The following is a 27,386-nucleotide window of genomic DNA, read 5'->3' as shown; positions in this document are numbered from 1 at the left end:
TTGTTTCTTGGCGAAGCACAGCACATCCGCAGTGCCTCTGATACTCGCCCCTATTTTTTTTTATTTATTGAGGAACTACGAACCATTCGCGCTCAAACAAAAGCACACGGTGCGCCGTAAAGCAATGGCCAAATCGAACCCTCTAGGCCTCTGCATGAGAATAGGCCGCATAAAATGCCGAAACCTTGTCCATACACTCGGCAGGCGTGTTCTCATACACTCCTCCTTTCACCAAGGCATTGAACAGATCCAAGGTCAGCGTCTCGCGTGAGCATTGTGCAATTATCTCCGAGCAAACACCCTGTTTCTGCTCCAGTTCTCGTCGCACCCCGTACGGTCCGTTCAGGAATTCGTTCGTCGCAATTATTTCAGACCGCCTGCAGATCATGTCGTCCTTCGTCCTGTTGCATCTCTCCAGCTCGGCCTTTGTCTGATTAATTTCTTGGTGCATCTTGTTACGCCGCTTGACGAAGAGCTTGGCATGGTAGATGCCATGCATGTGCCAGAATCGGACAAACTTGACATACCAATGATGGTGGCCGTATCCTCCATCCTGATGCAAAACTCTAACTCCATCACAATGCACCTCGACATGATCGATCTTGTATGGCAGGTCGTAGGCCTTTAGCTCTACTTCCTGTGGAATCGCAAAGAAGTTAAAGCCATTCTCAAATCTCTCCTCGCGCATAGATACTAGTTCGTCAGTCTCGTTCTTATTAATGAATACATCCAGTCCTCGAATACGGCCCCTGGTCTCATTAATCCTTCTCTCCAGATCACTGGCATCCGCCAAGCGTTTACGCTGTTCCTCCTCCATGTGTCTTCTCTGTTCTTCAAGGTCCGCCTTCACCTGGCTTTGCTGTCTTGCTGTGAGAGCATCCACGTCCTGCATTTTACTGGTCTTGTACAGCTGCATTGTGTTGAGAGCCACGGGAGTATTATGTGTTGCCGCGAGGAGAATATTGCGGATAGTCGTTTGTCGAAGATAGATGTGAATGGGTCGGTCCTCGTCAAGGTCGCAGTCGAGCATGAAATGAGTCATATTCCTGCCCATGATCCTGTCCAAGTCCGCGGCTCTTTCCTTCATGAAAGCCACGGTCTTTTTGTCGTCCGGATGTTGAGTTCTGTACTCGAACTTCGTGTGAACGATGGCCAATAGACCACCCATGGCCGAGAATATCTTGGAATACGTCTTGAGCGCTTCTACAAGCCCAGGTGTCAATGGATTGCCGCTCGAGACCGCAATGAGGACAAGATGAACGGCGTTTTCGCTTGACAGGGACGTGAGTATCTTTGCAACGTTCCTCTCATCGTACGAATTGGTGTCCTCCAGTCCGGGAGTATCAAAGACTCGGATGAGGCACTCGGGATACACGGAATGCTTGTCCTTGTGAGCAACCAGGTTGTCCATTCGATCGATTCTGGTTTTATATTCTCTGATGGCGCACCCTCGAAGAAGCGACTCCATGGCAACTTCTCGGGTGGGATGTGGAGAGGCCGATTGGTCTTGATCTTCCTCGGCCTCGTAAACGCGGTACAGGGGAAAGCTGGTCTCGATTTGCTGCATTTGCACTTCTGACGTATGAGATTGATTGCCGCCTCCGATAGAGCTGATGTCGATTTCACAAGCTGGGTCTGCATATCTGCGAACGCCTTGAAGAAAGGTGCTCTTCCCAGCTTGAGTTTGTCCAAGGAGGACGATATTGTAAACAGGCGGTGATTTATTGCTGAGGTTGCTGTCGAAATAGAGCAATAAACATATGTATGTGAGATACTAATATCTTTGAATAGACGAGCATCGATAGCATCGGTAGCTGTACTCACGTCATGGGTCCTCTGTACTCTCCTCCCGGAGGCGAGTCCTGCGAGAGGATGTACGTGCCGATCATATTTGGACGTAGTCTGAAAGTGTACCATCTTCTCAGCCATTCCAGGACCACAATGAGCGCCAGCTCTCCCAGGAACCTGCCAAGGGCGATAGGCATGGTTGTGTTGGGGGGGAAGAGGGGGGAAAGGGGTTTGAAGTTTAAGAAATGGCGAAGGCTTCTTTTATTTCTCAGGCCAGTCGCACATCCGCGGGAAATAATGCGTTATTTCAATACATGGAAGTTTTTTTTCTTGAGTTGACGCAGCAGCAAGAGCCGGTACGATACACTAACGCCCATCCCTTATTTGAGCTCTCAATGGGCCAAGCATAGTAAAAGGAGGCGCAGCAGGGCAGACTGTATTCGACGTCTCCGCCTGAACCAAAGGGCTTACCTTTGGGACAATTTACAACTCTAGAATATACTCGCCTTGCATGCAGCGTCCAAGACCGCGCGACTTGGGAGCCCCTTACACTTCTTATGAAAACAACGCGAAGCTCCGTCGTTTAAGGAATATTCTGTAATCAGCTCACAAAGAAATCCATGCTGGAAGTTACGCCCTGTCCAGGACTGCGGACGATTTCACAGAGCTCTTGTTGGGTACTTCCGCCGACATATGCTCCAAGCTTCCTGCGATGAAAACCTCCACCGCTCAAGTCCAAAGGTCTGACCCCGAACGCACCCTCTCAAAGTAATTCATAGATGCCCCTGATCTGCGATCCCTGACATGTACACTACACAAAAACTCAACGCCAAGTTCGCTACCGCGGCTCTATGCCACTTGATATCGACCTCTCTGCTGCCACAGAGCATATTGACCTTGGCATGTAATCTTTTGCCTAATGGCAGCATCGCCAGAATAGCGGACAGTTGCGCCCGGGTCTACCATCAGACGTCTTGGGTACTCAGTCGCCACTTCCCAATACTGGTGCTTCTTCATATCAGGGTCTACGAGGGCACGACCAATACAATGAATCACTAGATCCTGAAGAAGCGACAGACGCGTTCCATACCAAAGTTCAATATATCTGTAGACCATTTAATGCCTGTCGTGTATCGCCAACACTAATACCCTAAAATATCAAAGAAAACTGGCTGCCAGGCAGACGTGAGAAAGGAAAAGAGGCTTCTAGCAGAACGTGAGTATCCTAAGTCCACTATTAACCGCTACACAAACGACAGCGCAGACTATGGTTCCCGCTGACGTGATTGATCCGGCTTCAAGGCCACCTCTTCGCCCTCTGTAGGTCTGTAGGTCGAATAAAACTCCACGACCTTCTGGGTGCAATCCGCAGACGAACCTTCGTACACCCCAGCATCTGCAATGGCCTTGAACAGGTTCAGATGAAGAGTGTTCCGTTGCGCTCGAGTGATCATATTCCAGCAAATATTCTTCTCTGCCAACAACTGGCGTCTCTGAGCTAGCCTGTCCTTGTCTCCCATGTCCGTTCTTCCTAATAGCTCGCGCTCCCGAATCAGCCCCTTCAATATCGCTTCAGAGTAATCCAACCTGATCTTCCTCTTGCGGATCTCATGGCGGTGCATATTGGACCTCTTGACATATAGCTTGACGTAGTAGGTGCCGTACTGGTAAGGCTCCCTCATCAATCTCACGCTCCAGAACTTATAACCCTTGCCTCCTTTGCTCTCCCTGATCTCGATCTTGGACTGCTCCACATGAATGTCGTCAATAGTGTAGTCGAAATCCGGTGACTTGAGCTTCAGTTCCTGCCGGTACCCAAATAATCTCCAATTCTCTTGATACTCGGCCTCATGGCTGAGTTCAAGATCCTCGGTATCGTTGTTCTTTATAAACTCTTTTATCTCACGAATCTCGTATTTGATCTCTGTGATCTTGCTGTCGACATCACAGATGGCCGCCTCGTTCGAAGTTTTGATGGCGTTATTGATCCGGGGGATTTTCTTTGCGATTCTCTTCAACTTGTCCCTGAACTCCTTCTGGATTAATCCATCAATGTCAATCATCTTGGGCGTCTTACAGAGCTGCATGTTGCTCAGTTGAACGGGTATATTGGATACTGCCTGGAGAAGAAGCTTTCGGATCGTATGTAGCCTCAAGTATTTGTAGGCGAGTCGGTCCTCCTCCAAATTGCAATCGATTTTATGGTGCAAATGATCCCGACCCATAATTTTCCTAAGTTCGGTCTTCCTCTCCTTAAAAAAATCCATTTCACGATGGTCTTCGTGATGTTGACTTCTATAATCCACTTTTGTATGAACAATCGTGATCAGGCTTCCCATAGCTGAGAAGATGTTGTAGTAGGTCTCCAGTGCATTTTTGAGCTCCATGGTCAGTGGCGTTTGTCGAGCGATCATGATAAGCACAAGATGAACAGATCCAGCGTTGATGAGTGCGGAGAGGATCTTCGCAACGTTCCTCTCATCGTGGCTACTGGTGTCGTTCAGTCCAGGAGTGTCAAAGACGCGGATCTTGCTTTTTGGTAAGTGAGAGGGCTTGTCTCTGCGAAGATCGTAATCATAATAGTCAATCTTTTGCTTGTATTGCTTGTGGTTAGAACAGCCGAGAAGATCCGCAACGGTTACTTCCTTCTCTACTGGCGTATCCTGTGAGAGAAAGAAGGTGCCCTTATAACGTGTGGGATTGAAGTAGAGAGAAGGATTGGTGTCGTAAAGACTATACTCCGGAAAATCTATCTCAACTTCTTGAGTTCGAACCTCTGTGGTACAAGAACGGCTGCCGCTCCCGATGGATTCTTGGTCGATCTCGCAGTTCGGGTCAGCATATTCCCTGATCGCCTGGAGGAAGGTGCTCTTCCCGGCTTGTGTTTGTCCGAGGAGAAGAATGTTGTAGGTAGGCACGACAGAGTCCGAATTCGGCGTTTGAGATGCTTTTCCACTACGGGTAAAGCTTTGGAATGTAAGCCTAGAGTAACCAGCAACCGTTGACAAATAGAGCTTCTCTCATAACTAGGTGGTATTCATCGGCCGCGCTGAATGGGGAACATGGCTTGGTACTTACGCCTGCTCATGACCCATGCTATACATGGCATTTGTGCCATCGGTACGAACTGAGTTGGGCCAGGCAAAAGAGCAGTGGTTTGCTTCATTTCTGCAGTAAAAAAAAAAAAAAAAAAAAGACAGAGGGTTACTCGACCATCCTTTCAACATGATCAGCTATGGTACTAGGCATAGACGTGAGCGAAGGTAGTACATACGTTTGGACCGGCTGCGCTATAGGATGATTTTCACCCGCAGCTTTAGACGCCAGTCGCCCGTAGGCTGTGGATTCATTTTCGCTATGTTGTAAAAGCACAGCAGAAAATCTTAAGCCATAGTCCTCCTTGCTTTTGCGTCTCATGAATAGGAAAAGTTTCAAAGGAATGAATTTAAACGTACGTTTTGGGCCCACTTAGGCAGTATTTTGGAGGCCCGCCATCACAGCTGGGATCGATCGCCTCTGGAGGACTATGATCGTATGATGTGACTACGGCGCCGTTTCGGGTGTGTGAGTCTTCTAGAGCGCGGCGGGAAAGTTTCTCAGACCTATTCCAGAAGCCATGGTTTGGTTAACAGAGCCCTTCTTAATGGCCGGTTTCTTAAGCGAAATCGTTCTTTCGGATGGCGTACTCACATTTCGGCAAAAGATGATCAAGTTGATGGAAACTGAGACTAGTTGAAGGCGAGAAGCGCTGCTAATAAAAAAAAGGGGGAGCCGTTGACTCCGCACGCTATTATATTCTGTGTCCGTACCAGCGGTAGCGAGGGAAGGGTTTACTAGTCCTTGCCCATGGCAAGAACCGCATTGAAAAGGCGAAGCACATACCAATACTCTCAAATCTCCATTGCTGTCTGCAACCCCTTCTGATTATGCTGTATTGTTTGACTCCAGTCCGCATGAATTGCCAAGCTTCCTGTATATGCATAATGTCACATCTGTTTCCCATGAAAAACATCGAATAAAGACAAAGGCGGTATCTTGTGGGATAATGTGGGAATATCAGAGTGTCTCCCATTTTACCCTTGCTGCTATTCGGGCGCCCACTCTCTCTTCGTGTCGGTCTTGGCGTAGTATGTGGCCAAATGGTCATCTTGGTTGGAGCATAGGCCTTCTTTTAAAAAACAAAGTCCATGAACTAACCTTGCTGCCGCTTCCTGTATTTGTAGATGTGCATCAATGCCATCAATTGCCATGAGAGTTATCGACACTGCCTGCTTTATCGTTTTTGGTTCGTAGTAGCCATGTGCAAGACTATGCGCAAACCCCTCAGTTGCATATTGGAAGAATAGAATAAGAAAGGGTTATCAAAACAGCACAGAAGCAATTCAGTAAGCTATGGATGATGCGGTCGAGGCCATACTCATGCTCAAGGCTATGTAATCAGCGCTCTGATCCATAGATCCACATGGCCACATATTCCGCTCATTCCCGCCAATGTACTGCTGCGTGATTTCGTATTTATTGCTGACAACTAATGTGTTTCGATATCAAAGAAAGCGGACCGACCGCAGAATGAGGATGTTGCGTGTCCACCATTCGAGAACTAATGTAGACTACGGCGCCTCCGGCTGCGACTCATCTGGTCTCAGAATTGCCTCTTCACTCTCCATGGGTCTGTAGACTGAATAAAAATCGATGACTTTTTGCACACAATCTACAGGGCGTCCCTCATAAACTCCAGCCTCCACAATGGCCTTGAATAGGTTTAGATGAAGCGCAAGACGAGATGCACGGGTAATAATGTTCCAATACCGACTCTGGTCTGCCGATAGCTGCTGCCTTTGAACCTGGGTAGCGTCATCTCCTATATCCGCACTATCCAAGAGTTTCCGCTCGCGATGCAAGCCTTCCAAAATTGTTTTCGCGCCATCAAGTTTGATATCCCATTCACATAACTCCTGACGATACTTTTTATGCCGCGTGGTGTACAGCTTGGCATGGAAAGTCCCGTTCATGTAATGCTTTCTGATGAGTCTCACGCTCCAATAGTTGAAGCCCTTACCCCCACTTTCTTTCTTGATCTCTACCCCTGAGAGCTCCACGCGGATGTCGTCGATGGTATCGTCAAGATGCTTTGCTTTGAGTCTTGCCTCATCTCGCTTGGAAAAAAGGTGCCAGGCTTGTTCAAAATAGGCCTCGTGAATGAGCTCTACATCGTCGGTATTGTGGTTTCGAATGTACTCCTCATGCTCTCGAATGTCGTATCGGGTCTTGATGATTTTAGAGTCGACATTGCAGATGTTCGGATTTGCTGGAGACGTGGCCTTCTCGATCTCTGCCAGCCTACATTTGGATTTCTGGATGACCAAATTGTCGATCTCCGTCATCCTCGGGGTCTTGGTCACCTGTAAGTTGTGCATAGGGACGGGTACGTTGAATTTTGCGAGAAGGAGTGTCTGGCGAATTTTCAGTTGTCTGAGGTACAGATATGCGGGCCGTATCTCGTCTAGTTCGCAGTCGATGAGATAGTGCGGGATGTCGCGGCCCATGGTCGCACCCAAGATTCCTTTTTTTTGCTCGATATGGCTCCAAAGATTTTCGTCTTTAAGGTACTGATCTCTGAGATCGATCTTGGTGTGGACGAAAGCGAGCAGGCTTCCCATAGCCGAGAAAATGTTGCGGTAGGTTTTCAATGTCGACTGAAGCTCAGATGTTAGAGCCGTGTGTCGAGATATAAAGATAAGTACGAGGTGAATAGACTCAACATTGGAGAGTCTGGAAAGGATCTTGGCGACGTTTGCCTCGTCATGGCTGTCGGTGTCATCCAGTCCAAGGGTGTCAAAGATGCGGAGGACGCTCTTCGGAAGTTTAGAATCTCCCTTAATAGTCTCGACAGTTATGCCCGGTGTTGGATTAAAGAACGATGTGATATCGGCTTCATCGCGCAAAGCCTCTAGTTGCGAATTGGGCTTCTTTAAGTGCAGTCGGTATTCAGGAAAGTCAGTCTCAACCGATTCAACCTGTAAATCTGCTCTGCGAAAGGCATCAAGAGCCCCGTAGTTGATCTGGTAGCTTGAATCTGCATATGTTTTGATCGCTTCAAGAAAGGTGCTTTTACCGGACCGTCGTGGCCCGAAGAGGAGGATGTTGTAAATAGGAACACCTGGCATGAAATCTGGCGTTTGAGGTGCTTCCTTGATGTAGATCGGCGGGTTCGTCACGGACCTAACAAGAGAAAGGATTACGGTCAGTCTAACTGTCGTTTCTAACAGATACAGAGCACTAGACCCATTAACTGAATAGCACACGGCTTCTCGCTCACCCCTCCTCTGAAGCCAATCTGTGCATGTAGCCTTGGTCGCCGACTGGATCAAGCTACACAAGGGAGCGGACACTATTTGCTGCAACGTTAGGATAGGCCGACTAGACGGCGATTATACTGGCAATGAGTACAAAGGAAAAGTAGCAAAAGAACACAACAAAATGCGAGCTCAACAGCGGATACATATACGTACACTCGCACTAGTAGTGCCAAATGGTGAAGATATATCCGCCGCTTTCGATGATGGCGCGTAAGGTACTGAGGGTGCTTATGATGCTATTTTGCGCAACGAGAGTCCCATGGCAGTTCCAAGCTTCAGTCACTTGAGTATCTCCACATCCAAGAGGCGTTCATGGACGTGCTACTCACCGGTCGATAAAGGTTAGGGATTTGGCAGGCCGGGCTGAGTGGGCGTGCTAGTGTAGTGGTAAGTAAGTCGGAGATGAAGGTGTTGTAGGTAAGGAGAGCCAAGGCCATTGGCTTTATATCTGGAAGCGACATGGCCATTCACCACTGCCGGGAGGCGAAGGGACTATACGCGCTTGTTCAACGCGAACAAAGCGCCACATTCATCTTCCTGAAAGATCATCTGTGCACAGGGCGAAGCACAAACATGCATCCCCTTCTTTTTTTTTTCTTGTACAGCCTTGTATTGCTTTCGGTCCTGCAATGTTGCTGGACCAAGGATTGCATAGAATGCCAAGCATTTTGTAGATAGTCTACACTCGCACGCCTATTTTGTCACAAGAGGAACGAACAAAGTGCCTCGAGGGAACATCGCACTCTCCATCTCCCATTCAGCTTTTTTCTGCATAAGTATACAAACTACATGAATCGATCACTTTTCTTTGTTTGCAGTGGTGCATTAATTCCATGTGCACCATAAAATGGCCTATACTTGACTACCTGCTCTGTCTGCTTCATGGTCTAATGGCCCAGTACATGCAAGGTGAAGCGTCGAGACAATTAAGGTTCGTTCAATGACTAGACAATCTTTAACCCTGCTCAATTGATTCAATTGATATATTGTTGCCCTTAGCAGATTGGCGGCACGGCCACAAAAGCGATTCTCTTCATTCCTCATCCGATTCACCTCATCGTCCTCACTCCTCATCTCTGGCCAGCTTTCACATACCAGCGACCAAACAATATGGACCTTCCTGAGATTCGAGACTACTTAGCCCAGTTCCTTGACGACTCCCAGCTCGCCTCAGCTGCCGCTGTGTGCAAAAACTGGCACGCTTCTTTCACGCCCTTCTTATATCGTCACGTCGAGTGGTCCGACGATTACAAGACACCCAGCAAAGAGGCCGTTGAGTCGAATAGCGAGCACATCCGAACCCTCCACCTATACGACCAGCCAATAGATTTTTCCCCAGAGGCATGCACGCGTCTTGAACACCTTAACTTCCTCATTTTGATCGACGACCCCACGACTTGGAAAGATCTCGCGACCCTCGTCCTTCGGAACCCAAACCTTCAGAGCATAACGTTGCGCGCGCTCGATACCAAACCCTCATACGATTTCATGCTAGCGGTATCTACTTGCCTGCGCCTGAAGATACTCGACGTCCACTTCGCCAATCTATCCAGGAACTGCACTGACCTCTTACTGGACACTTGCGTTCGACTGGAACAATTGGTTATCAATGGAGGGGTGATGGCCGACCTCAGCTCATTGGACAGGTGGCCTGAGTTTCCTCAGATACAGGTTTTCGACCTCGACATCGACTCGGGCATGTCGGTGCAGAATCAACTTCAGATGTTCCAAAAGTGTCCCCGTTTACGGTCGATAAAATGGTACGCTAACCAGGACCAACCATGTCCGACCACATCTATTTGTGAGCTCTTCTCCACATTCTGTCCGTCTCTGGAATCATTGGAACTGGGAGGTTGGCTCTTGCCGGACAAGGATATCGTCAAAATCCTGAATAGCTGTCCAAGGATGGTATCGTTTTCTGTCTTTGGGCCTGGGTTCGGCCAGCGTGCACTCCAATCTCTCGTGCGACATTTTTCGCATTTAACGTCTCTCAACCTCAGGCTCTGCTCCGGCGCGACCAGTCCGATGATCCAGACGATCATGACGTCCTGCCCAGAGCTGACATATCTTTGCGCGAATTCACTGAACGCTCGAGACATTCTCGGACTGGACGCGGAGGATGGAGAAGCCGCTATCGGGGCAGCAGAGTGCAATCCACACAGCTGGATCTGTATGAACTTGCGATCCTTAACGCTGTATATTTATGGGCTGGAGGGAAAACCGGCGCTGTGGCAGCGGCTGGTTCTGAAGCAGCTGGCGAGGATGACAAAGTTGGACTTTTTGACAGTAGGGCCTTTCGAATTCGATCCGCGGGATTCTCACGATGGAATCGATCTCAGGCTTGAAACTGGACTGGATATCCTGTCCAGCTTGAAATTACTGGATAGATTGTGTTTTGATGGGTTGTGGCAGCAGATGGAAGAGAAGGACGTCCGATGGATGGTGGAAACATGGCCGTTGCTGGAGCGTGTCGAGGGAAGGGTGCATCACTCTAACAGAAGGAGGGAAGAGCTGGAGAAAATCTTAAAGGAAAGATCTATAGCATTGGTGAGTTACATGGATAGCGAGAACGAAAACGACGAGAACGAGAGCGACGAGAACGAAAACGACGAGAACGAAAACGACGAGAACGAAAACGACGAGAACGAAAACGACGAAAACGAAAACGACGAAAACGAAAACGACGAAAACGAAAACGACGAGAGCGAAAATGACGAAATCGAAAATAGCGATGCCAGTGCAGCCGGGGAGTAGGAGCGATGGTGGGGACACTCATCCAGGTATCAAAGAAAAGACGATAGTTAGATCATTAGCAATGCTTTGTTTATATCATTTACTTTTACTGATGCAGAAAGGACCTTGGACAGAAATGAAACGATTCTACAGTACGTATATGTTGAGAGCAAGGCAGGCACGAAGGAAGAATAGAATCTTGACCGCAGGACCCAGCTATCGTCCACCTATGGACGTCTTCTTGAGCAGTTATGCGGATTAAACCTCAATCTGCTATGGTTAGCATGGCTACTAGGATGCCTCGTCGACGTCTGCTGGTTTGAAGTTCAACAAGTCTACCTTCATATACCCCCGGCCTCCGCAAGGACTCAAAAGAGCCTCCAGTACACTGTATGTATAATAATATAATTGACTGAAAGACGATATGCAAGAGTCGACACTGCTCGGCTGTCAACTGCTGTTTCAATGCCTGGTAGCATCCATTTGGTCCACATGACTCCGCTCCCCGATTTAGTCCCTCAAACCCCTTCGCAACTTCTCAAGTCTGATCTTCCAGCACGACCACGATTCGAAGCATACAGTAAAGGCCACTCAAGACTATTTAAAGTTGACGAATATGACTGAGGCGAAAGAGAGAATTCTCTGTTACCCAGCGCAGTCTCCCAATCCAAGCTCGATCGAATACATGTGGGCGTACCTCAAAATTCACCGAGAAAGTATTCTACCCTCCAGGAATCTGCTAGGAACTATGGGAGCGAATGTCAGTTGAATGATACCGGATCCCAGTTGAATACTGCCGCAGACGCATAAAAAACATAGCCGAGGAGCCACAAGGCGGTTCATGGAGCGAAGGGTAATAATACAAAGTATTAGTCTAGTTCATAAACTCTGGAAACATACAGCAGATTCATTCCCGAGATGCACCTCCAAAACTGCCTCAACGAGCTTTTTACGAAAAAGTCAATTGAACAACTACGACAAAGTGAGCAAATACGGTAACTGGTGAACAAGTTCAGCAAAGGTAGTGTTATTACTGGGGAGAAAATGAGAAAAAGCAACCAGATATTGAAGCAGTTTTGCGTGGCTCTGTACTTTCGCCGGCCAGAATGCCTACTTGTCCCCGAACATCAGAACATACAAGAACGCGATTGCTCTGACACTAACAAAGAGACGCTACAGTGCGGGACATCTAGTCGTGGCATAAGACTTTTGATTAGAAACGCCTATTCACTTTCAAATACAACCGCTGAATCGAAGTTTGGATCATTAAGTGCGCATTACTCTTCTCCCTACAAACCAATGTTCGCCGTTTATCGATATGACCTCTAGTTCAAAGGCTTTTGAGCTTCAACGTTTCTTGCGTACAATCGCGACTGGATGTCCTGCGCTATATTTGCCGGTAAAACGCCACATGTCATTTTGGAGTGCTTGGACTATTTCGTTATAATGATCGTAGGAGCGACAGGCGGACTGAAGTTTTCCACAACCTACATGCCCTTAGCAAATACACTCCCACCAGCAGCCCGTGGTCAAGAAAGCGACTGTGGTCAAAAGTGAGCGCAAGCAAGAGGACAGCAACCGGGGACACCTCAGAAATGAACATGATGGGTGCCTGAAACTCTTGAAACGAGATAAAAGGAACACTATTTCATTCGGTGACGTCAATAGAACCAAGTTCGGAGCAATGCGAACGATTAGTTTTCCGTGGCTAGCCTTCACCGAAATCACCTCACCATCCCATTCCTACTAGACCACCTACTTCTCCCCACTCTCCTTCCTTCTTTTGCCGCGAAAATAATGAATGCCCTCAAGTGCATCAAGACCCCTGCGGTCTCAGCCCTTGCCGTCGCCAGCCGCAACGTCATCACCACTCGCTGCTTGTCCTCCACCATTGTTGTCGCCCAGAACATCCGCCACGACCTGAAGCAGGCTGTCAACAGAGAAACAACCTGGAGTCAGCACCAAATTGAAAAGAAGGAGGCGTTCAAGGGTCCTCGCTTCGAGAATGTGGACATTAATGCTCAGGTATAAGGTGTCACATTCCGATCTTTCAGGGCCGATCATCAAGTCGTGTATGACCTCCAAAGTGGGGTTTCGATATACACATACTAACGACTTATTCTATGCCACATTACTTGTCACTGAACGTGCTAGCCTCAACCACAAGCCGCTATTGATTTGATTGCCGAGGTTCCTATCCGCATGGTCGAGGGTCGCCGTGCAAAATGTGATGGAGGTGGAGGATCCTTGGGACACCCTGCTGTCTGGATCAACTTGGTAATTTTTCAACAGCCACACCACTCTACGTCCTTGTGATTTTATCAGGATGGAAATTGGATACCCTTGAAAGACCAGGGAGACTCTTAGACGCCTTTATGGATATCATCTTGACTATTGCATCAAAGATCGGACGAACGTAACAGAATATAGCCACGGAGCGGCACCTAATCATGGTTCCGTTGTATGTTTTCTATAACATAGGATCGCCCAGGTGCCCATGCATGCGGCTACTGTATGTTTCTAATATGTTCATTGTTAGTTGTATTGTGAAAGGGGTATTTTGATCTGTGAAATTACTAACCGCTTTTTTTTTCTTCGCGTGCTTTGTTTTGTGCTTCTGGATATAGGCGGCATCCGTTTCGAGCAGAAGCCTCATCACCACTAATCCTAGCTGGAAATATACAAACACGGGGCACATTCGCAATCACTCAACCAAAGAATCAAAAAACCGGATAGCCAACGACCAATAGGTTGATTCTTAGCTTCAGTGTGCGGACGTGATAGAGCATAGAGGGCATGAAAGAGAGAGAGAGTGGGGAATGTTCCTTGGATAGAACCGTCAATATCGATCGGTCAAAAAAAGAAAAAATAAACACCCGCAAGTAATTTCTGCATAGCAATCAGGAAGATGGAATGTCCACGCAGCACTATGCGAGAGGTTTGCACTGCCTCCTTGCAGGATGATAAATCCGCACATGCATTTGATGCTCAATGGGTTGCGCTGTCACGTTCCCAGCAGTTCATTCCTGTTTTCTCCACAAAGCAAAGGAAGGAACATCTCTTCTCCTACCATCGCCATCCTTCTTCCAGTCCCTTCTTTTGCCACCATCGCTCCGCGCACAAACCCGCCTTCTTATTCGTATGCCAGGGACAGTCCTAGACGCATCGTAATTCCCTTACTCCTCATCACACAAATACCCTGAAAGGTAGTAACCATACTCGACATAACTTCAAGGACACCTTGACGACCAGCAGGGACGCTTGACAACGCTGCCTTCCTGGCCCGTCGCGGTCCATTTCTTCAAGTTCGTTCTAATGCTTGCTCTTTCTCCTTCCTACATAAATAAAGTAGAAGAATACAGGTGATTGAAGACGTGAACCGAAAACAATGTTCTCGTCCTTCAAGGAAAAGCTTAACACGGGCTTGACCTCGATCCAAGAAAAGGGTCTCGAGGCCGCCAAGGCCGCCCAGGCTGCCGCAGCTCAGGCTGCCCAAGCTGCCGCCACGAGTTCAGGCGCCAACAGCCCGTCACATCGTCCTTCATCCGACCATCAGCAGCACGATCTCCTCCAGGACCCCTTATCATCCTCGTCGGTTCCCAGATCGCCCTCGCCCCACAACAACCATGGATCGCCCAGGATAAGCACTAGCAGCGGTACTGGAGGTCCAAGCGCGACGTCCTTGTTTAGGAGATCACTTCAAACAAATCGCAGATCTGCAGACTTGATCAGTTTTGCAACATCATCTCCACCACCTACATCGACACCCCCACCCATTAATACGGTTGTTAGCAAGAAGTTGAATGCAATGGTCAAACAGTTGACCCTGGACCCATTGCAGGAGAAGCCCGATCCGGCGCAATTGGAGGCTGTTAAGGCAGCGGAACCTGGTGGGATTGAGATGACGGATACAGTTATCGAAAAGCTGGAGCGTTTACAACGTTACGAGGCACGCTTTCCAGGTACTGTAATTTTCATGATGCGGTCTGCATAATGACATTGAACAATGCTGTTTACTATCCATTGAATGCAAAGTAAGCCATAGTCTGATTCAAATTTGCGTGTTTGTGAATATTATTAGATTTGGCCACAGCGTTCAAAAAACTGGTGCAGGAGAAGGTTGCAATCGAGGCTGTATTGAAAGCTTCTACGCCGCTCGAGGATCTCTCAGACGTCGAGGCGTTGGATTCGCATCTCCGAAACATGGCTTACAAGAGCGAAGTGTCCATGCAGGAGATCAGGCGCTTGAATGATGAACTTCGAGGTATGCTTTGAACTCAGCTACTTTTGTCGATTTGAGTATCTGAACACAATGAATTGGTTTTCACATTCATATTGGCCTCTTTTTTTTTAGAAACTGCAAAAATGAAGGAGGTTCATGTGCTCGAGTCGGCTTCGCAATCGGATATGATTGAGAATCTTCAGGATCAACTTGCATCAAAGACTGAGGTATTGTCTTGAACATATCACCCGGCATTCTACAGTATGTTGCTGAATCTAATATTAACGATGTCATTGCTTTTATCCGCATCTGTAAATAGGAAATTGAGCGACTGGAGAGTAGGTTATCGACGACCAATGGCTCGGAAAGCGTCTCTGACGCATCAACAAGCGCGACTATTGAAAGCCAGCAGAGGCGTATCACTGAACTGGAGGAAAAGATCACGGCTCTGGAGAATCAACTCGCCATATCCGCAACAGCAGCACCCGCAACAGCGTCTTCTGCTTCTGACCCGCTCTCTGACCCGCTCTCGGCATCAGTATCTGCTCCTGAAACCGTCACTGCCTCTGCATCTGGATCCGGCGCCAGCTCACCAACACCCAAGGATAAAAAATTGACCGCTAAGGACCAAAAGAAGAAGGATCAGGCATTGCGAGATTTGATGGCTCGTCTTGAGGTCGTTCTTAAGGAGAAGAAGCAGGCCCAGCAGGAGCAGGAGCAGGCTGAGGTCAAGTTGCTTCAGTTGCAGCTAGACTTGGACAGGGAGATCAAGACCAAGAAGGAGATGGTTGACAAACTGGATCAGTTGCAAAAGAAAGTTGGAGAGATGGAGGAGGAGGAGCATCAACAGCAGGTTCAAAACCACAAGGGTAAGCAACAGCAACAACAGGATGCGCCTGACCTCATCAACATTGTCGATGATTCAGTTCCAGAGACAAAGTCGGAATCTGCGTCAAAGGCCGATTTGGAGGCTAAGGTTAATCTGGAGAAGGAGCTAGCGGCTGCAACTCAGGAAGCAAAGGAAACCAAAGAGTTGATGTTAAAGACTCGGGCGGAGGCAGAGTTTGCTGCCAAGCGCGAGGCAGAAGCAATTGAGGCCAAGGATGTAGCCCTAAAGAAGGAGTCTGAAGCATTGGAGGCCAAGACCAAGGCTGAGGCTCTGTTGAACGAAACCCAGGCTTCTCAGAAGTCGATTAAGGACTCTTCTGCTGCGACTGAGAAGGAGCTCAAGGTTGTCAAAGCCCAGGTCAAGGAGCTACAGAAACAAGACGCGGTGCTTCAGGAAACCAAGAGACAGTTGGCGGAGGCGCAGAAGGATATTGACCAAGCTCAAAGGGGCAGGGAGCAGGCGCAAAAGGCATTGGAGGAAGAAGCCCAGAAGGCCAAGGAGGAACAGGAAGCATTAGAAACACGACTTCGGGAGGAGACCAACAAATCTATCGAGAAACTTCGTACCGAGAACGAGAAGACACTCAAGGATCGCGAAGAAGAGTTGACACGGTTGAAGAAGGAGAGACAGGATCTGGAACAGCGCGTCGAACAGCATGTCAATCAGGCCAGCCAATCCGGAGAGGAAGTGCAAAAGGTCCAGGACAAGCTGGAGACCCTTCAGGAGGAGATTCAGAAGCAGCAAGAAACTGTTCTCACTTTGACCAAAGAGCGCGATGATCTTGAGAAGCGGCTGAACGAACGACCGGATTTGTCTACAGAGTTGGCTGTAGCCACTGCCATGGTCGCTGAGAAGGAGAAGGAAGCCGAGGAAAACCAGAAACAGATCGAATCCTTGGCTGCAGAAAAGGAGGCTCTTGCTAAAGCTGCATCCGAGAACGAGCAGCACATACAGATCCTCCTGGGTGAAAAGACCAAGATTCTGGAGGAATGGAAAGTCGAGGTCGAGTCGAAGGAGCAGGAGCTGAAATCCAAGGCCCTCGAGGCTGACGAACTCCAGCAGGAAGTCGATGCGCTGACCGAGGAGAAGGACGAGATTTTGGCGAAGCTGGCTGTTGTTCAGGAAAAGGAACGCAATGGAGCGAGCAGTCTTCAGGCCATGGAGGAATGGAAGTCTAAGGCGGACGAAAAGGAAAAAGAACTGGAGGCCAAGACTGTTAAAGCGGATGAGCTGCAGCAAGAAGTCGACTTGTTGAACAGGGAGAAAGACGAGATTTTGGCGAAACTGGCTGCTGTGCAGGAGCAGGAGCGCAATAGCACTGGCAGGATTGCATCTTTGGAGGAGGATCTCCTCAAAGCAAAGCAGCAAACCCAGGCCGCTGTTGCTACTACTACTACTCCTGCGGACACTACAGAGAACAAGGGCAAGGGACTGATAGTCGAGTCCGAGTCATCATCTGCGGCTGAGGAAGAAACACAGGCCAAGATCAAACAGCTTGAAGCAGAGATCGTCGCCCTTAACCAGAATCCTTCAAAGAATGCTCAAAAGAAACTGCGTCAGGAGCTGAACCACACTAAGGCTGCCAAGCAAGAAGCCGAGGCTCTGGTTTCGACCCTCAAGGATAGTCTCGAAAGACTGGAGGCAATTGATCATGGGAGCACCGCGACTAGGATGGATGCAATGCAGGCAAAGCTTGATAACGCACTGCAGCTGTACCAGGATTCCTCCTCTGCGACGGCAAAGAAGATTACGGAGCTCGAGGCTAAGAAGGCTGCTGCTGTAAAGGAGCTGCAGGACGTCAAGGAAAGAGAGCAAACATTAGCCAATGAGCTTGAGGATGTCAAGGAAAGAGAGCAAGCATTGGCCAATGAGCTTGAAGATGTCAAAAAGCAGCTCTTAGAGGTATCCGTCTCAGGTAGCAAGAAGTATGAGGAAACTGTCGAGCAGGTCAAGACTATAACGAAGGAGCGCGAAAGTTTGGTCAAGAAGCACGAAGAACTTGAAATTGCTCGTCTGGAGGCAGAGAAGACCGCACAGGAGAAGCATCAGGCAATCGAGAAAGAAATTGTGAACTTGCGCAAGGAAAAGATGGAACTCGAGGCCAAGATCGGAGAACATCAAGGTTTGCTGACCAAGGAGCAGGACCGCGCAAAGTCAGAGAGAGAGCGACTCATCGGTGAACTTGAGACGGCTCGCGAGGCTGATCAGTCTGCAATTATCAAGCTCGAGGAGTTGACAATGGAGCGCGACATTGTTCGGGAGAAGGTTGAGGAGCTAACCAAGGAGCGCAATCTTCTTCAAGAAAAGGTTGTGGCACTTGAAACCCAGGCCGAGCAATCCAAGACAGCCAAGAAAGGTCACCAGGATGCCTTGAACAGCCAGATTGCCGCGTTGACGGAGGAAAAGGAATCCTTGACTAAGGATCTGGAATCTGTGCGCGCTAATCTCGACAAGGTGACCAAGGACAATGATACGGGGCATCAAGAGCTGAAGTCGAATTATGATAACATCGTCGTCGAACGTGATGCTGCTCTGGCCAAGCTGGCGTCGGCTGAGGCGGAGCTGAAGACTACTCATGAAGGCGCATCCAAGACCACGCAGGATGTCGAAGAGAAGGTTGCTTCCCTTACCAAGGAATTGCAGGATAACAAGACCGAACTTGCCAAAGTGGAGGCGCAGTTGAAGGAGTTTGAGTCATCGAGCTCTATCGAGATCAAGGGACTGCAGGAGCAGGTGCACACTCTGACCATGGAAAAAGAGTCTCTGGAAAAGCAAATGGGAGATCTTGAGACTCAGCTCAAGGACATCAAAGCACAAAAGGACGAGGCCGCCAAGCTGCTGAAGGTCATGGAGGACGACAATTCACAGATGTCGGCAGGCAAGACCGAGGCCCAGGAGAAGGTGAACGAACTGCAGGCGAAGGTCAGCTCGCTGATGAACAAGGACCGTGACACGAAGGAGGCGCTCGCACTCGCGAAGGAGACGATCCATCAGCGTGACGAAGACCTGGAAGAGGCCCGCAAGACAAAAGCCGAAGACGAGGACAAGCTACAGAAGTCGATGACATTGCTTAAGACAACACGCAAGCAGATCCTGAGACTCGAGAAAGAGAAGCAAGAGGTCGCGGACGAACTGGAAGACGTCAAGATTGCGATGGCGAAGGCTACACAGGAGGCCAAGACGCAAGTAAACAAGGCGACAGCTCAACAGGCAACTGCAGCCAGTGACCTGTCGCGTTTGCAAGCAGTGCATGCGAAGATGGCGCAGGACAAGGAGAAGTTGATCCAGGAGAAGGAGCAGTATTTCGATCAACTTCAGATGAAGCAGGCCGAGTTTGAATCGTCTCAAACATCTCTCGAGAACGTGGAACACGAAATGAGGGAGTATCGTCACCAGCTTGAAGAGGCGCGCGATAGGGTGACGATGTTGGAGGAAGAGACCTCGCATGCTAAACGGTTGGCAGAGACAAAGGTTGCCGAGTGCGAGGGACTGAGGAGGAAGGCATCAGAGTTGGAGGTCAAACTGGAACAGGTGCAATCTGCTATGAAGACTCGTAGTGAGACGCATCGAACTGTGCTGGAAAATCTGCAGCAGGAAGTCGAGGAGACCAAGGAGACCTTGGGCGCTGAGGTCGAGAAGCTGAAGGCGGCTGTTAACGAAAAGGAAACAGTGATTGCGGAACTAAAGGAGAAGGAGAACAGGAGGAGCGAAGAGGTCAAGCAGTTGACTGAGCTTCGGCAGCAGAATGGTGAGCAGGTGGCCGCGCTGGAGGCCGAAGTCAAGGAGCTGAAGGACCGCAAGCGTGACCTCGAACTGGGACTCGTAAGTATTTTCCTATCGTTCGTTGATTATATACACATCATCGAAGAAATCGGAGCTGACACAATGCACGCCTGCTGCGTTCATAGCAACATTTCAAGGACCTAGAAGGGATTCTTGCACAGGAAAAGAGCTTGCACGAGAAATTTGTCGAGGAGTCCAAGATGCGCGAGGGACATTTGCGCACACTCAACAAGACGCTGAAGGAGGAGGTCCGCAAGCTGCAGAAGCAAATGCCAGGAGTGTCACCATCCCCAAGTCCAGGCCCGTTCGCACCAGGTGGCAGTGGTGTACCGCAGACGCCGACGGTACAGACATCGGGGCCGAACAATAGGGGAGCCATGTCACCGCAGTCGACGCCACCTAGCACGCCTCATTTCGGGCGACTTCTTTCACAGCAGACACCACAGCAGGAAGATGATGTTAATGTGGAGTACCTGAAGAACGTACTGCTGAACTTTATGGAGCACAAGGAGCGTCGCGTAAGTTTATGCTACTTTCCTAACCCTGGCTTGCTATTTTATTCAAACTGGGTCGGCTAATGCTGCTATTGTGTTCTTCCCATTTTATCTTATTTTATCCTACAATATAGCAACAATTGGTGCCTGTGGTCGCTCAAATGTTGAAGCTTACGCCAGATGAGACGAAGCGCCTGTCGCGAGGGGCATAATGGAGCAATGGAAGGATAGGATCACGGACCTTGTAACATTCTTAATCATAGACAAGAGCATAAGATAGTGCCTGGCCTGAATTCGCAAGTAAACAACACACCATGTATAAATATTAGGTCGCTATGCAACGCGCTTCCAACTATCTAGGGTTTTCTGCAATAAGGGATTTCTGGAAGCGGTCACTATTGTCAAAGAGTACTCGTTGTCAAATGTATACATGGTTGTTCGTTAACAATTCACCATCGAACACGTTCAACTTGTCGAGATGTCAAAACCGGTCATTGATGCCAACATAATGCACGTCGCGAACAAGCGGCTCGATTACACAGCATTTCAGGCGCTCTGGATCCCGGGGACGACGAAGATATGTGCGTTCGGTTCGAACGACAGTGGGTTTGGGGTTATCCAAGTCTGCGCCAACACCTTTGACGCCCCCGCCATAAACACGAGCGCCAAAGGAAAGAAACGGTCGGCGACAAAGAAACCGGCAGCGGAAAATATACATCTCGAATTGGTCTCCGAGACCGAGAAGAAGACACAGTTCAAGAGCGGGACGTTTCGGTCGAGCGCTCGGACGTCGACGTTGCCACATCTCTTGACGGGGGACTTTGAAGGACGCGTGGGGCAGTGGGACCTGAATAGGACAGAATTTCCGCTGAGCACGTTCAAGGCACACGAGGATGTTGTCAATTGTATGGATGGCGCGGGTGCGGTGTCGGGGCGGCCCGAGTTCGTGACAGGATGTCGGGATGGTACTGTGAAACTTTGGGATGCTCGTCAGAACCATAAGGAAGCCGCGGCCGGTGGTGGGGCAAGTGCGAGCCCGATCTCGAATATCGCGCCCAAGAAGGGCGCCAAGGGACACGATGTCTGGTGTGTGACTATGGGGACTTCGATCGCGGGCGCAGAATCGGGTGCTGACGATTTACTCGTCGCGGCGGGATACGATAATGGAGATATCCGGGTTCTGGATCTGAGGATGGGTCGGCCGATTTTCGAGATGAACATTAAGTTTGGGGTGTGTTCTCTCGAATTCGACAGGAGGCATGGAGGGGCGAGGTCAATGGTCGCCTCGACCTTGGAGGGGACCATGCATACGATCGCGGTCGTGGACGGGGAATTGTCGTGCGCGCAAGGGAACTGGACTCCGTTAGAGGGGATTGGTATGGGAGAGAATGGTGAAGGTAGTACGCTGTGGCAGGGGAAGCATGTTCCTCAGCGGCCGGATATCTTTGTCGTCACAGACTCTGACGGCAAGATTCACATGTAAGTTGCTGTTGTCTTTTTCGGCTTTTTCGGCGGTAAATGTAAAGACTGCTGCAACTTGAGATATTCACTGGTATCCCTTTCTTTTTTTTTGCGATAACAAAAGGTTCCAACACGGAGACGTGAAACAACGGATCAGACCACTCGGATTCTGCGATTTCGCAAACGAAGGCGTCCTGTCGCTCGAGTTTAACGAAGACCTAGAAGGATTCTTTGTAGCATGCGATCTCGATAACCAGCTACGGATGGGAATGCTCCTTCTTTGAAGATCGCTGTGCCAAAACGGCCATTAATAAAACGAAAGCAAAAATAAAAAGATAGAAAACAAAAAACAAAACCATCGATTTAGTCCGCACAACGACATGATGTTATATAGCTCTATATCCATGTTTATCATTTCCCTCGCGACTACTGCTTCGACGCCATTTGCTCCGTCACGAACTCGGTATACGTCCCCGGTAACGACTTGTCCCACTCAACAACCTCTCGACTGTTCTTGAACTCACAGAGGACATGGCCGGTCGGGTAATTTGCTCCGCATCCATAGATCAGCTTATGCTTAATGCCCCACAGCTCGCCCATTAGAATAAAATGCATCTGCAGAGCCTGATTCTTGTTCTTATGGTTCGACGCATGGGGATGGCTATGGTGTTGGTGTCCCTCGTGACCATGATCATGATCATGCGCCGGACTATCCGTCCGCTCCTCCGAAGGTTCCAGGTCCTGCTTCTCGGGCATTGGGATAATCGTCCACTTGCCAAACGCATGGTTAATCACACAGACCAATATCCTTGGCGTCTCACCATCCCCATTCCTGATTCCTGAGAGTCGTACAAAGCCCTTGAGTCGATACACATCATCCTTATCCAGTGTTGCCAAGAACTGTTCAAACTTCTCTAGACTGAGGTGGCCGGCGCGACCGTCTCTGTCGCCAAAGCATTTGATCTCCATAGTGTCGAACTCATTCTTGTAATGAGCCTTATTCCCCTGTTGGTCTAACTCGTCCTCGAAGGCCTTGTTGTTGGGCGCCATGGCTCCCTGTAGCTCAAAGAGTTTAGTGTCGAGGCCAAAGATCAATTCGGGAGAGACGGGTTGGTCGGCGTTGACAAAAACCTTTGGTGCGTCCGTGTTCAGATCGTTGACGCGGTCGATAACTCTGTCCAATTCCCTTTCACTGACCTAAGTATATATGGGGAGATTTAGTTAGCATACTCATCAACCTATTAGTTCTTTTTCTTTTTTTTTTTTTTTTTTTTTTTTTAGTGATCTGCATAACGATATGATGGCAAACAACATACACCCTCGTGCTTGGTCAAGAGAACCAGATCTGTGTACTTGGCTTGCAACTGTGCCGTGTAACTGTTGTCAGCATATCCATTAAAGTTCTTGCAATCGACCACGTTCAAGATCGAGTCCAGCACGAATCCATCGTCCGCCAACTCCCTGATCTGCCATGCAATTGGACCTAACGATTACGAGTCATATATGGTGCAAGATACTTGATTCAGTATGATATTTGGTTCCTGATATGCAAAACGAATGCATTTCGATCGAGAAAAGTGGGCTTCGTCTTTCTTCTTTTTTTTGTACCTGGGAATGCAGAGCCACTGGTTTCGATAATGATGCGATCTGGCTGATACTTCTCCTTCAGCTCCAGGAGCCCCTCTTTCATCTGGCCGACAAGGACGCAACACAGACACCCATTGGTCATTTCCTGAACATCGATATTGCTCAGCTTTGCGATCTGGGAATCAACTGCATATTAAGAAAAGAACGTGTGCGGTCAGTGAGACGCGATCCTTTGCCATTCTCCATAGCGATACGATGATCAGGAAGAAAAGATGAACCTTTCACATCTCCGAATTCGTTCTTGAGCAGACAAAACTTGTATCCCTTGGGCATTGATTGCAGCAGGGATAGGATAATGGTCTAGCATACCACGATATAAAAGTCAATGGTGAGTCCAGTTATTCAGTTGCTTTTCGGCTGGGACAAGGACAAATAGAGTCAAGCTACATACAGTCTTTCCAACGCCGACGAATCCTGTAAAGACCGTAACAGGAGTCTTTCCTCCTTTGCTGAGAATGTTGGGTGTCTGTCCTGGCAAGTCCATGGTTGATCGCGATGCAGACAAGGTATGTAAGATCACTGGCAAGAACCGAATGGACTAGTTCTGTGACCTGTGTCCATGTTCCTGACTCCGCTCTTGCCCAATGGCGCGTCTCGCTGTTTGCGCTTTGTTGCCACCAAAACAGACACCCCTCCCCATGCGATCTCCTCTTCACCCGATTGCACACCTCCGCATCCTGCCTCGGTTAGTCATCCCTTCCCACTCAACAACACCAGCATCTCGACATCTTTCTTCGTCGACTCGACCGTGCCAGTTTCAGCCCTTCCTCGAATCAGTCTTCTTAACCCAGTCGACGACCATGACCACCAAACGCACCATCGCAACCACTTCCCTCTCCTCTTCTCGAGTCACCGCAAAGATCGGTGCCAGCAGTGTCTCCATAGAAGAAACCTCAAACACCACCACCACTATGGCCGCTACCGAAACATCCACGGATGCCTCCAACAAGCGTTTGAAGGCCAGGCACGACTACAATGAGGATCAGGACGATAACGACCTGGAGGACGGCGACTCTGCCAAGGCAGAGGCCACGACGACCAAACCAATTAAGACAGCGCCCGCAAAGAAACCAGCCTTGGTCAAGAAGGGGTCTGAAGCTAAGACGCCGATCCGTACAGGAGCCCATACCAACACTGTGATGCCCACCAAGTTGTCGTTGCCCAAGGCTCCTGAGGGATGTGTCAAGCTCACGTCCTGGAACGTCAGTGGCCTGAACGCGTCCTTGAAGAAGGTAAAACATCTGGCACATCTTCCATCATGCACTGTGTTACTTTCTATTCTGCAAGAAGAACGAAGAAACATCGATAACTAACTGTACACCGACCCCCCTCCTCTTTCTCTAATGTTCCTAGGGGTTTAAAACATACATCAGCGCCGAAGACGCCGACGTGATCTGCCTGCAAGAGCACAAGGTTAACCAACCACTCCTCAATCTTGTCGATCCCAAGGTCTACCCTTTCAGCTGGTGGGGCTTCGAGAAGGACAAAAAGGGCTACGCCGGTGTCGCCATTTTCTCCAAGACTACTCCTCTGAACGTCACCCCCGGTCTCCCCACCCACCCTGACCCCGGCTGCACCAAGGGCCGCATCGTCACCCTTGAGTATCCGACCTGCTTCCTCCTTGGGTGCTACGTTCCCAACGCCGGCCAAGGCCTCGTCCGCCTCAAGGAACGTATGGTTTGGGATGTCGCCATGAAGGAATGGCTCCTTCAGCTCAAGGCCAAGGGAAAGCATATCATCTGGACGGGCGATCTCAATGTCTGCCATAAGCCCATCGATCTGCGCAACCCGACTACAAATACTATGTCTGCGGGATTCACAAAGGAGGAACGAGCCGGCTTCTCCGCGATCCTGGATGAGGTTGATTTGGTCGATACGTTCCGTGAGACCCAGGGAGAGGGACCTGAGGCTGCAGGACAGTATTCGTATTTCTCTTATCGGTTCCAGTGTCGTGTCAAGGGTATTGGCTGGCGATTGGATTACTTTGTCACAGATAAGGAGTTGCAGAAGGAGCGTGTCGTCGAGAGTGTCATTCGTGATGAATGCTATGGAGCGAGTGACCACGTCCCCGTTGTTTTGGTCGTCAAGGGTGCGCTGTAATGGTCGCTGTTTTCCTGTAAATACATTTTTTTTTCTTTTTCTTTTCCTTTTTTCGTTGTTCACGAATAAGCAGATGCAGTTGCTCGACTGAACTTGGCAGTGTTTTTTGACGATGCGGGCTTTATTATGTGCTTGGCCAAGTGCAATCTGCAGGAGCCAAGTAAAAGATGTCGCCGCTTTCGACCTGCGCCATCTGTTGTAGGCGGTCCTGCATATTGAGCACCACCGGTATATCCCCTATATCCTTCGCATGGAATATGCTGAACCGCTAATTGGATGTGCAACATGAAACGGAAGGATAAGGACAAGTTCAGTACCAGTTCTCTTGGAAATAGATATGATGTGCTGATGAAAGAACGCACAGAAAGTGTGCGGTTTACCTTTTGCGCGTCAAAGGGCTCATTCTTGGGTACAACAATCTTCAGCCACTCCAAAATCTTATCCAGAGATCGTCCAACAGTCCATGTCTGTTTCGTAGCAAGAAACATGCGGCAGGGCAAATTAGTCAAAGTATCAGGAACAAGTATATCGACAAAACAAAATCAGCGGTAGAGAAAAATGATACCTTGTCGATATAAACAGCCTTGTCATCCAGATGCGGAAACGTGGGCGATCGTATTGATACATAGATTCTCGAGCTAAGCGGGACCTTGTCTTCGCCCTGCAGATCAACGTCCCGAAGAACAAAATAAAAAGACCGGTCAGTCCAAAGAGGTTCCAGAAGGTGCTTACAATAAACTAACTTAGAGTATGTTCGTTACCTGCGCAATCTTCTTTAGCTTCATCACCGAGACCACCCTTGACGCCTTCTTGACCTTCGGTGGTGTCGATGCCATCGTCTTCGTCGTTGATGTCGGCCCGCCTGCTTCTGCTGCTACCCCTGTGCCAGCTGCATTATTCCTTGCCGCAACCTTTGCTTTCGCCTCCGCAATCGCCGCCTTGGCCTTCTCGGCTCTCTCCCTCTTCTTCTCCTCCTCATTTTGGCCCTCCCCACCTTCCTTCCTCGCTTTGGCCTTCCCATCGCCCGGTACAATCCCAAACTTCTCCTTGATCTCCGCCCCGAGATCTTTCTTCCGCTGCATCTCCGCCTCCGCCTGCCGTTTGCGGTCTCCGATTTTCGAACACGCATGGTCAACAGCATGTCGGTGTGCTAAACAAAAAGTAACGCCGCAATCAGGACACGTCTGGACGACACGGTCCCGCCGCTTGCATCGCGGTGCGAGTCCACACAGGACCGCGATCGAGTGGACGGGTGGAAGCAGGTGGGTCGTGCAGCCGGAACTTTGATGTTCGGTCAACTGTTTGTCCAATTCGTACCCGCCCGCATAAGAAAGATAGTTCGTTAGTCAACCTCGTTTTCCTCCATGGTATCCATCCATAGCATAGCGCTCAGAAAAGTTGCCAATTGAACCATCGCCATGACACTACAGCCAATCAACAATAGCGGCAACAAAGGTACCGATAAAAATAACGAATCGAAAAAAAAAAAAGAAAAAAACCCCCCCCCCTTACAATAGTTTTAGGATCCTGCAGCTTAGGCACAAGCACCATCTTCTGGCAGACCTCACAGACTTCAACCGAGTTCGCGTACGAGTTCATCGACCAGTTCGTACAATCATGGTCCTGTGGGAGCCGATGGGTCCCACAGAAGGTGCTCCCGCAGAAAGAACATTCGAACGGAAGGAACGAGTGCGATTGACAGGATACAAAGGCACAATTCGCACCCACCGACGGGAACTCCATCGTGAAGCAATGAGGAATAAAAGGTGGGTAGGTGCTGGCGAAGGAAGGGAAAAGGAAGGGGGGGAGGGGGGACAATGGCGGAGGTGGAGGCGATGAGCAAAATGGTGAGAGTGAAGGAATTGCGCATGTTTCGACCCCGAAGGAAAACGCGTCGCGTGACGTAATTT

General features: G+C 49.2%; 9 protein-coding genes across 9 annotated transcripts; 4 read left to right on the top strand and 5 right to left on the bottom strand.

The window, feature by feature from the left end:
- Nucleotides 1-6: 6 nt before the first annotated feature.
- On the bottom strand, nucleotides 7-2,037 carry BC939DRAFT_435944 (uncharacterized protein). The gene is made up of 2 exons (XM_051553551.1): nucleotides 1,825-2,037; nucleotides 7-1,736 (listed from the first exon to the last, which is right to left on the bottom strand). The coding sequence occupies exons 1-2, from the start codon at nucleotides 1,983-1,985 to the stop codon at nucleotides 143-145; spliced, it is 1,755 nt and encodes a 584-aa protein (XP_051417148.1). The 5' UTR covers nucleotides 1,986-2,037; the 3' UTR covers nucleotides 7-142.
- A 913-nt stretch (nucleotides 2,038-2,950) lies between these two features.
- BC939DRAFT_146595 (uncharacterized protein) lies at nucleotides 2,951-5,516 on the bottom strand. The gene is made up of 4 exons (XM_051550190.1): nucleotides 5,475-5,516; nucleotides 5,063-5,390; nucleotides 4,867-4,956; nucleotides 2,951-4,743 (listed from the first exon to the last, which is right to left on the bottom strand). Exons 2-4 carry the CDS (start codon nucleotides 5,203-5,205, stop codon nucleotides 3,054-3,056), a joined length of 1,923 nt encoding a protein of 640 aa, XP_051417147.1. The 5' UTR covers nucleotides 5,206-5,390; nucleotides 5,475-5,516; the 3' UTR covers nucleotides 2,951-3,053.
- Nucleotides 5,517-6,166: 650 nt separating this feature from the next.
- BC939DRAFT_146435 (uncharacterized protein) lies at nucleotides 6,167-8,323 on the bottom strand. The gene is made up of 3 exons (XM_051550189.1): nucleotides 8,301-8,323; nucleotides 8,108-8,208; nucleotides 6,167-8,010 (listed from the first exon to the last, which is right to left on the bottom strand). Exons 2-3 carry the CDS (start codon nucleotides 8,131-8,133, stop codon nucleotides 6,399-6,401), a joined length of 1,638 nt encoding a protein of 545 aa, XP_051417146.1. The 5' UTR covers nucleotides 8,134-8,208; nucleotides 8,301-8,323; the 3' UTR covers nucleotides 6,167-6,398.
- A 729-nt stretch (nucleotides 8,324-9,052) lies between these two features.
- Nucleotides 9,053-11,167, top strand: BC939DRAFT_146363 (uncharacterized protein). Its single transcript, XM_051550188.1, has 2 exons — nucleotides 9,053-10,927; nucleotides 11,015-11,167. Exon 1 carries the CDS (start codon nucleotides 9,258-9,260, stop codon nucleotides 10,899-10,901), a length of 1,644 nt encoding a protein of 547 aa, XP_051417145.1. The 5' UTR covers nucleotides 9,053-9,257; the 3' UTR covers nucleotides 10,902-10,927; nucleotides 11,015-11,167.
- A 1,510-nt stretch (nucleotides 11,168-12,677) lies between these two features.
- BC939DRAFT_472780 (uncharacterized protein) lies at nucleotides 12,678-13,430 on the top strand (the record flags this gene model as incomplete). Its single annotated transcript, XM_051558300.1, has 4 exons — nucleotides 12,678-12,905; nucleotides 13,035-13,157; nucleotides 13,362-13,392; nucleotides 13,420-13,430. The coding sequence occupies 4 exons, from the start codon at nucleotides 12,678-12,680 to the stop codon at nucleotides 13,428-13,430; spliced, it is 393 nt and encodes a 130-aa protein (XP_051417144.1).
- A 7,316-nt stretch (nucleotides 13,431-20,746) lies between these two features.
- Nucleotides 20,747-22,013, top strand: BC939DRAFT_498637 (WD40-repeat-containing domain protein; the record flags this gene model as incomplete). The annotated part of the gene is made up of 2 exons (XM_051559839.1): nucleotides 20,747-21,747; nucleotides 21,854-22,013. The coding sequence occupies 2 exons, from the start codon at nucleotides 20,747-20,749 to the stop codon at nucleotides 22,011-22,013; spliced, it is 1,161 nt and encodes a 386-aa protein (XP_051417143.1).
- A 56-nt stretch (nucleotides 22,014-22,069) lies between these two features.
- Nucleotides 22,070-23,911, bottom strand: BC939DRAFT_405822 (CobW/HypB/UreG, nucleotide-binding domain-containing protein). The gene is made up of 5 exons (XM_051552840.1): nucleotides 23,768-23,911; nucleotides 23,595-23,676; nucleotides 23,338-23,502; nucleotides 23,046-23,212; nucleotides 22,070-22,926 (listed from the first exon to the last, which is right to left on the bottom strand). Exons 1-5 carry the CDS (start codon nucleotides 23,858-23,860, stop codon nucleotides 22,156-22,158), a joined length of 1,278 nt encoding a protein of 425 aa, XP_051417142.1. The 5' UTR covers nucleotides 23,861-23,911; the 3' UTR covers nucleotides 22,070-22,155.
- A 376-nt stretch (nucleotides 23,912-24,287) lies between these two features.
- BC939DRAFT_391664 (Endonuclease/exonuclease/phosphatase) lies at nucleotides 24,288-25,476 on the top strand (the record flags this gene model as incomplete). Its single annotated transcript, XM_051551973.1, has 2 exons — nucleotides 24,288-24,608; nucleotides 24,730-25,476. The coding sequence occupies 2 exons, from the start codon at nucleotides 24,288-24,290 to the stop codon at nucleotides 25,474-25,476; spliced, it is 1,068 nt and encodes a 355-aa protein (XP_051417141.1).
- Nucleotides 25,477-25,555: 79 nt separating this feature from the next.
- Nucleotides 25,556-27,324, bottom strand: BC939DRAFT_146129 (uncharacterized protein). Its single transcript, XM_051550187.1, has 5 exons — nucleotides 26,989-27,324; nucleotides 26,238-26,774; nucleotides 26,042-26,137; nucleotides 25,857-25,943; nucleotides 25,556-25,744 (listed from the first exon to the last, which is right to left on the bottom strand). The coding sequence occupies exons 1-5, from the start codon at nucleotides 27,217-27,219 to the stop codon at nucleotides 25,601-25,603; spliced, it is 1,095 nt and encodes a 364-aa protein (XP_051417140.1). The 5' UTR covers nucleotides 27,220-27,324; the 3' UTR covers nucleotides 25,556-25,600.
- Between the last annotated feature and the right edge of the window lie 62 nt (nucleotides 27,325-27,386).

This window comes from Gamsiella multidivaricata (genome assembly GCF_025024155.1).
Source record: "Gamsiella multidivaricata strain RSA 2152 chromosome Unknown BC939scaffold_3, whole genome shotgun sequence".
NCBI classification, from domain to species: Eukaryota; Fungi; Mortierellomycota; class Mortierellomycetes; order Mortierellales; family Mortierellaceae; genus Gamsiella; species Gamsiella multidivaricata.
Note: the sequence above shows the minus strand (reverse complement) of the source record. Positions and strands in the feature narration are given on the sequence as shown.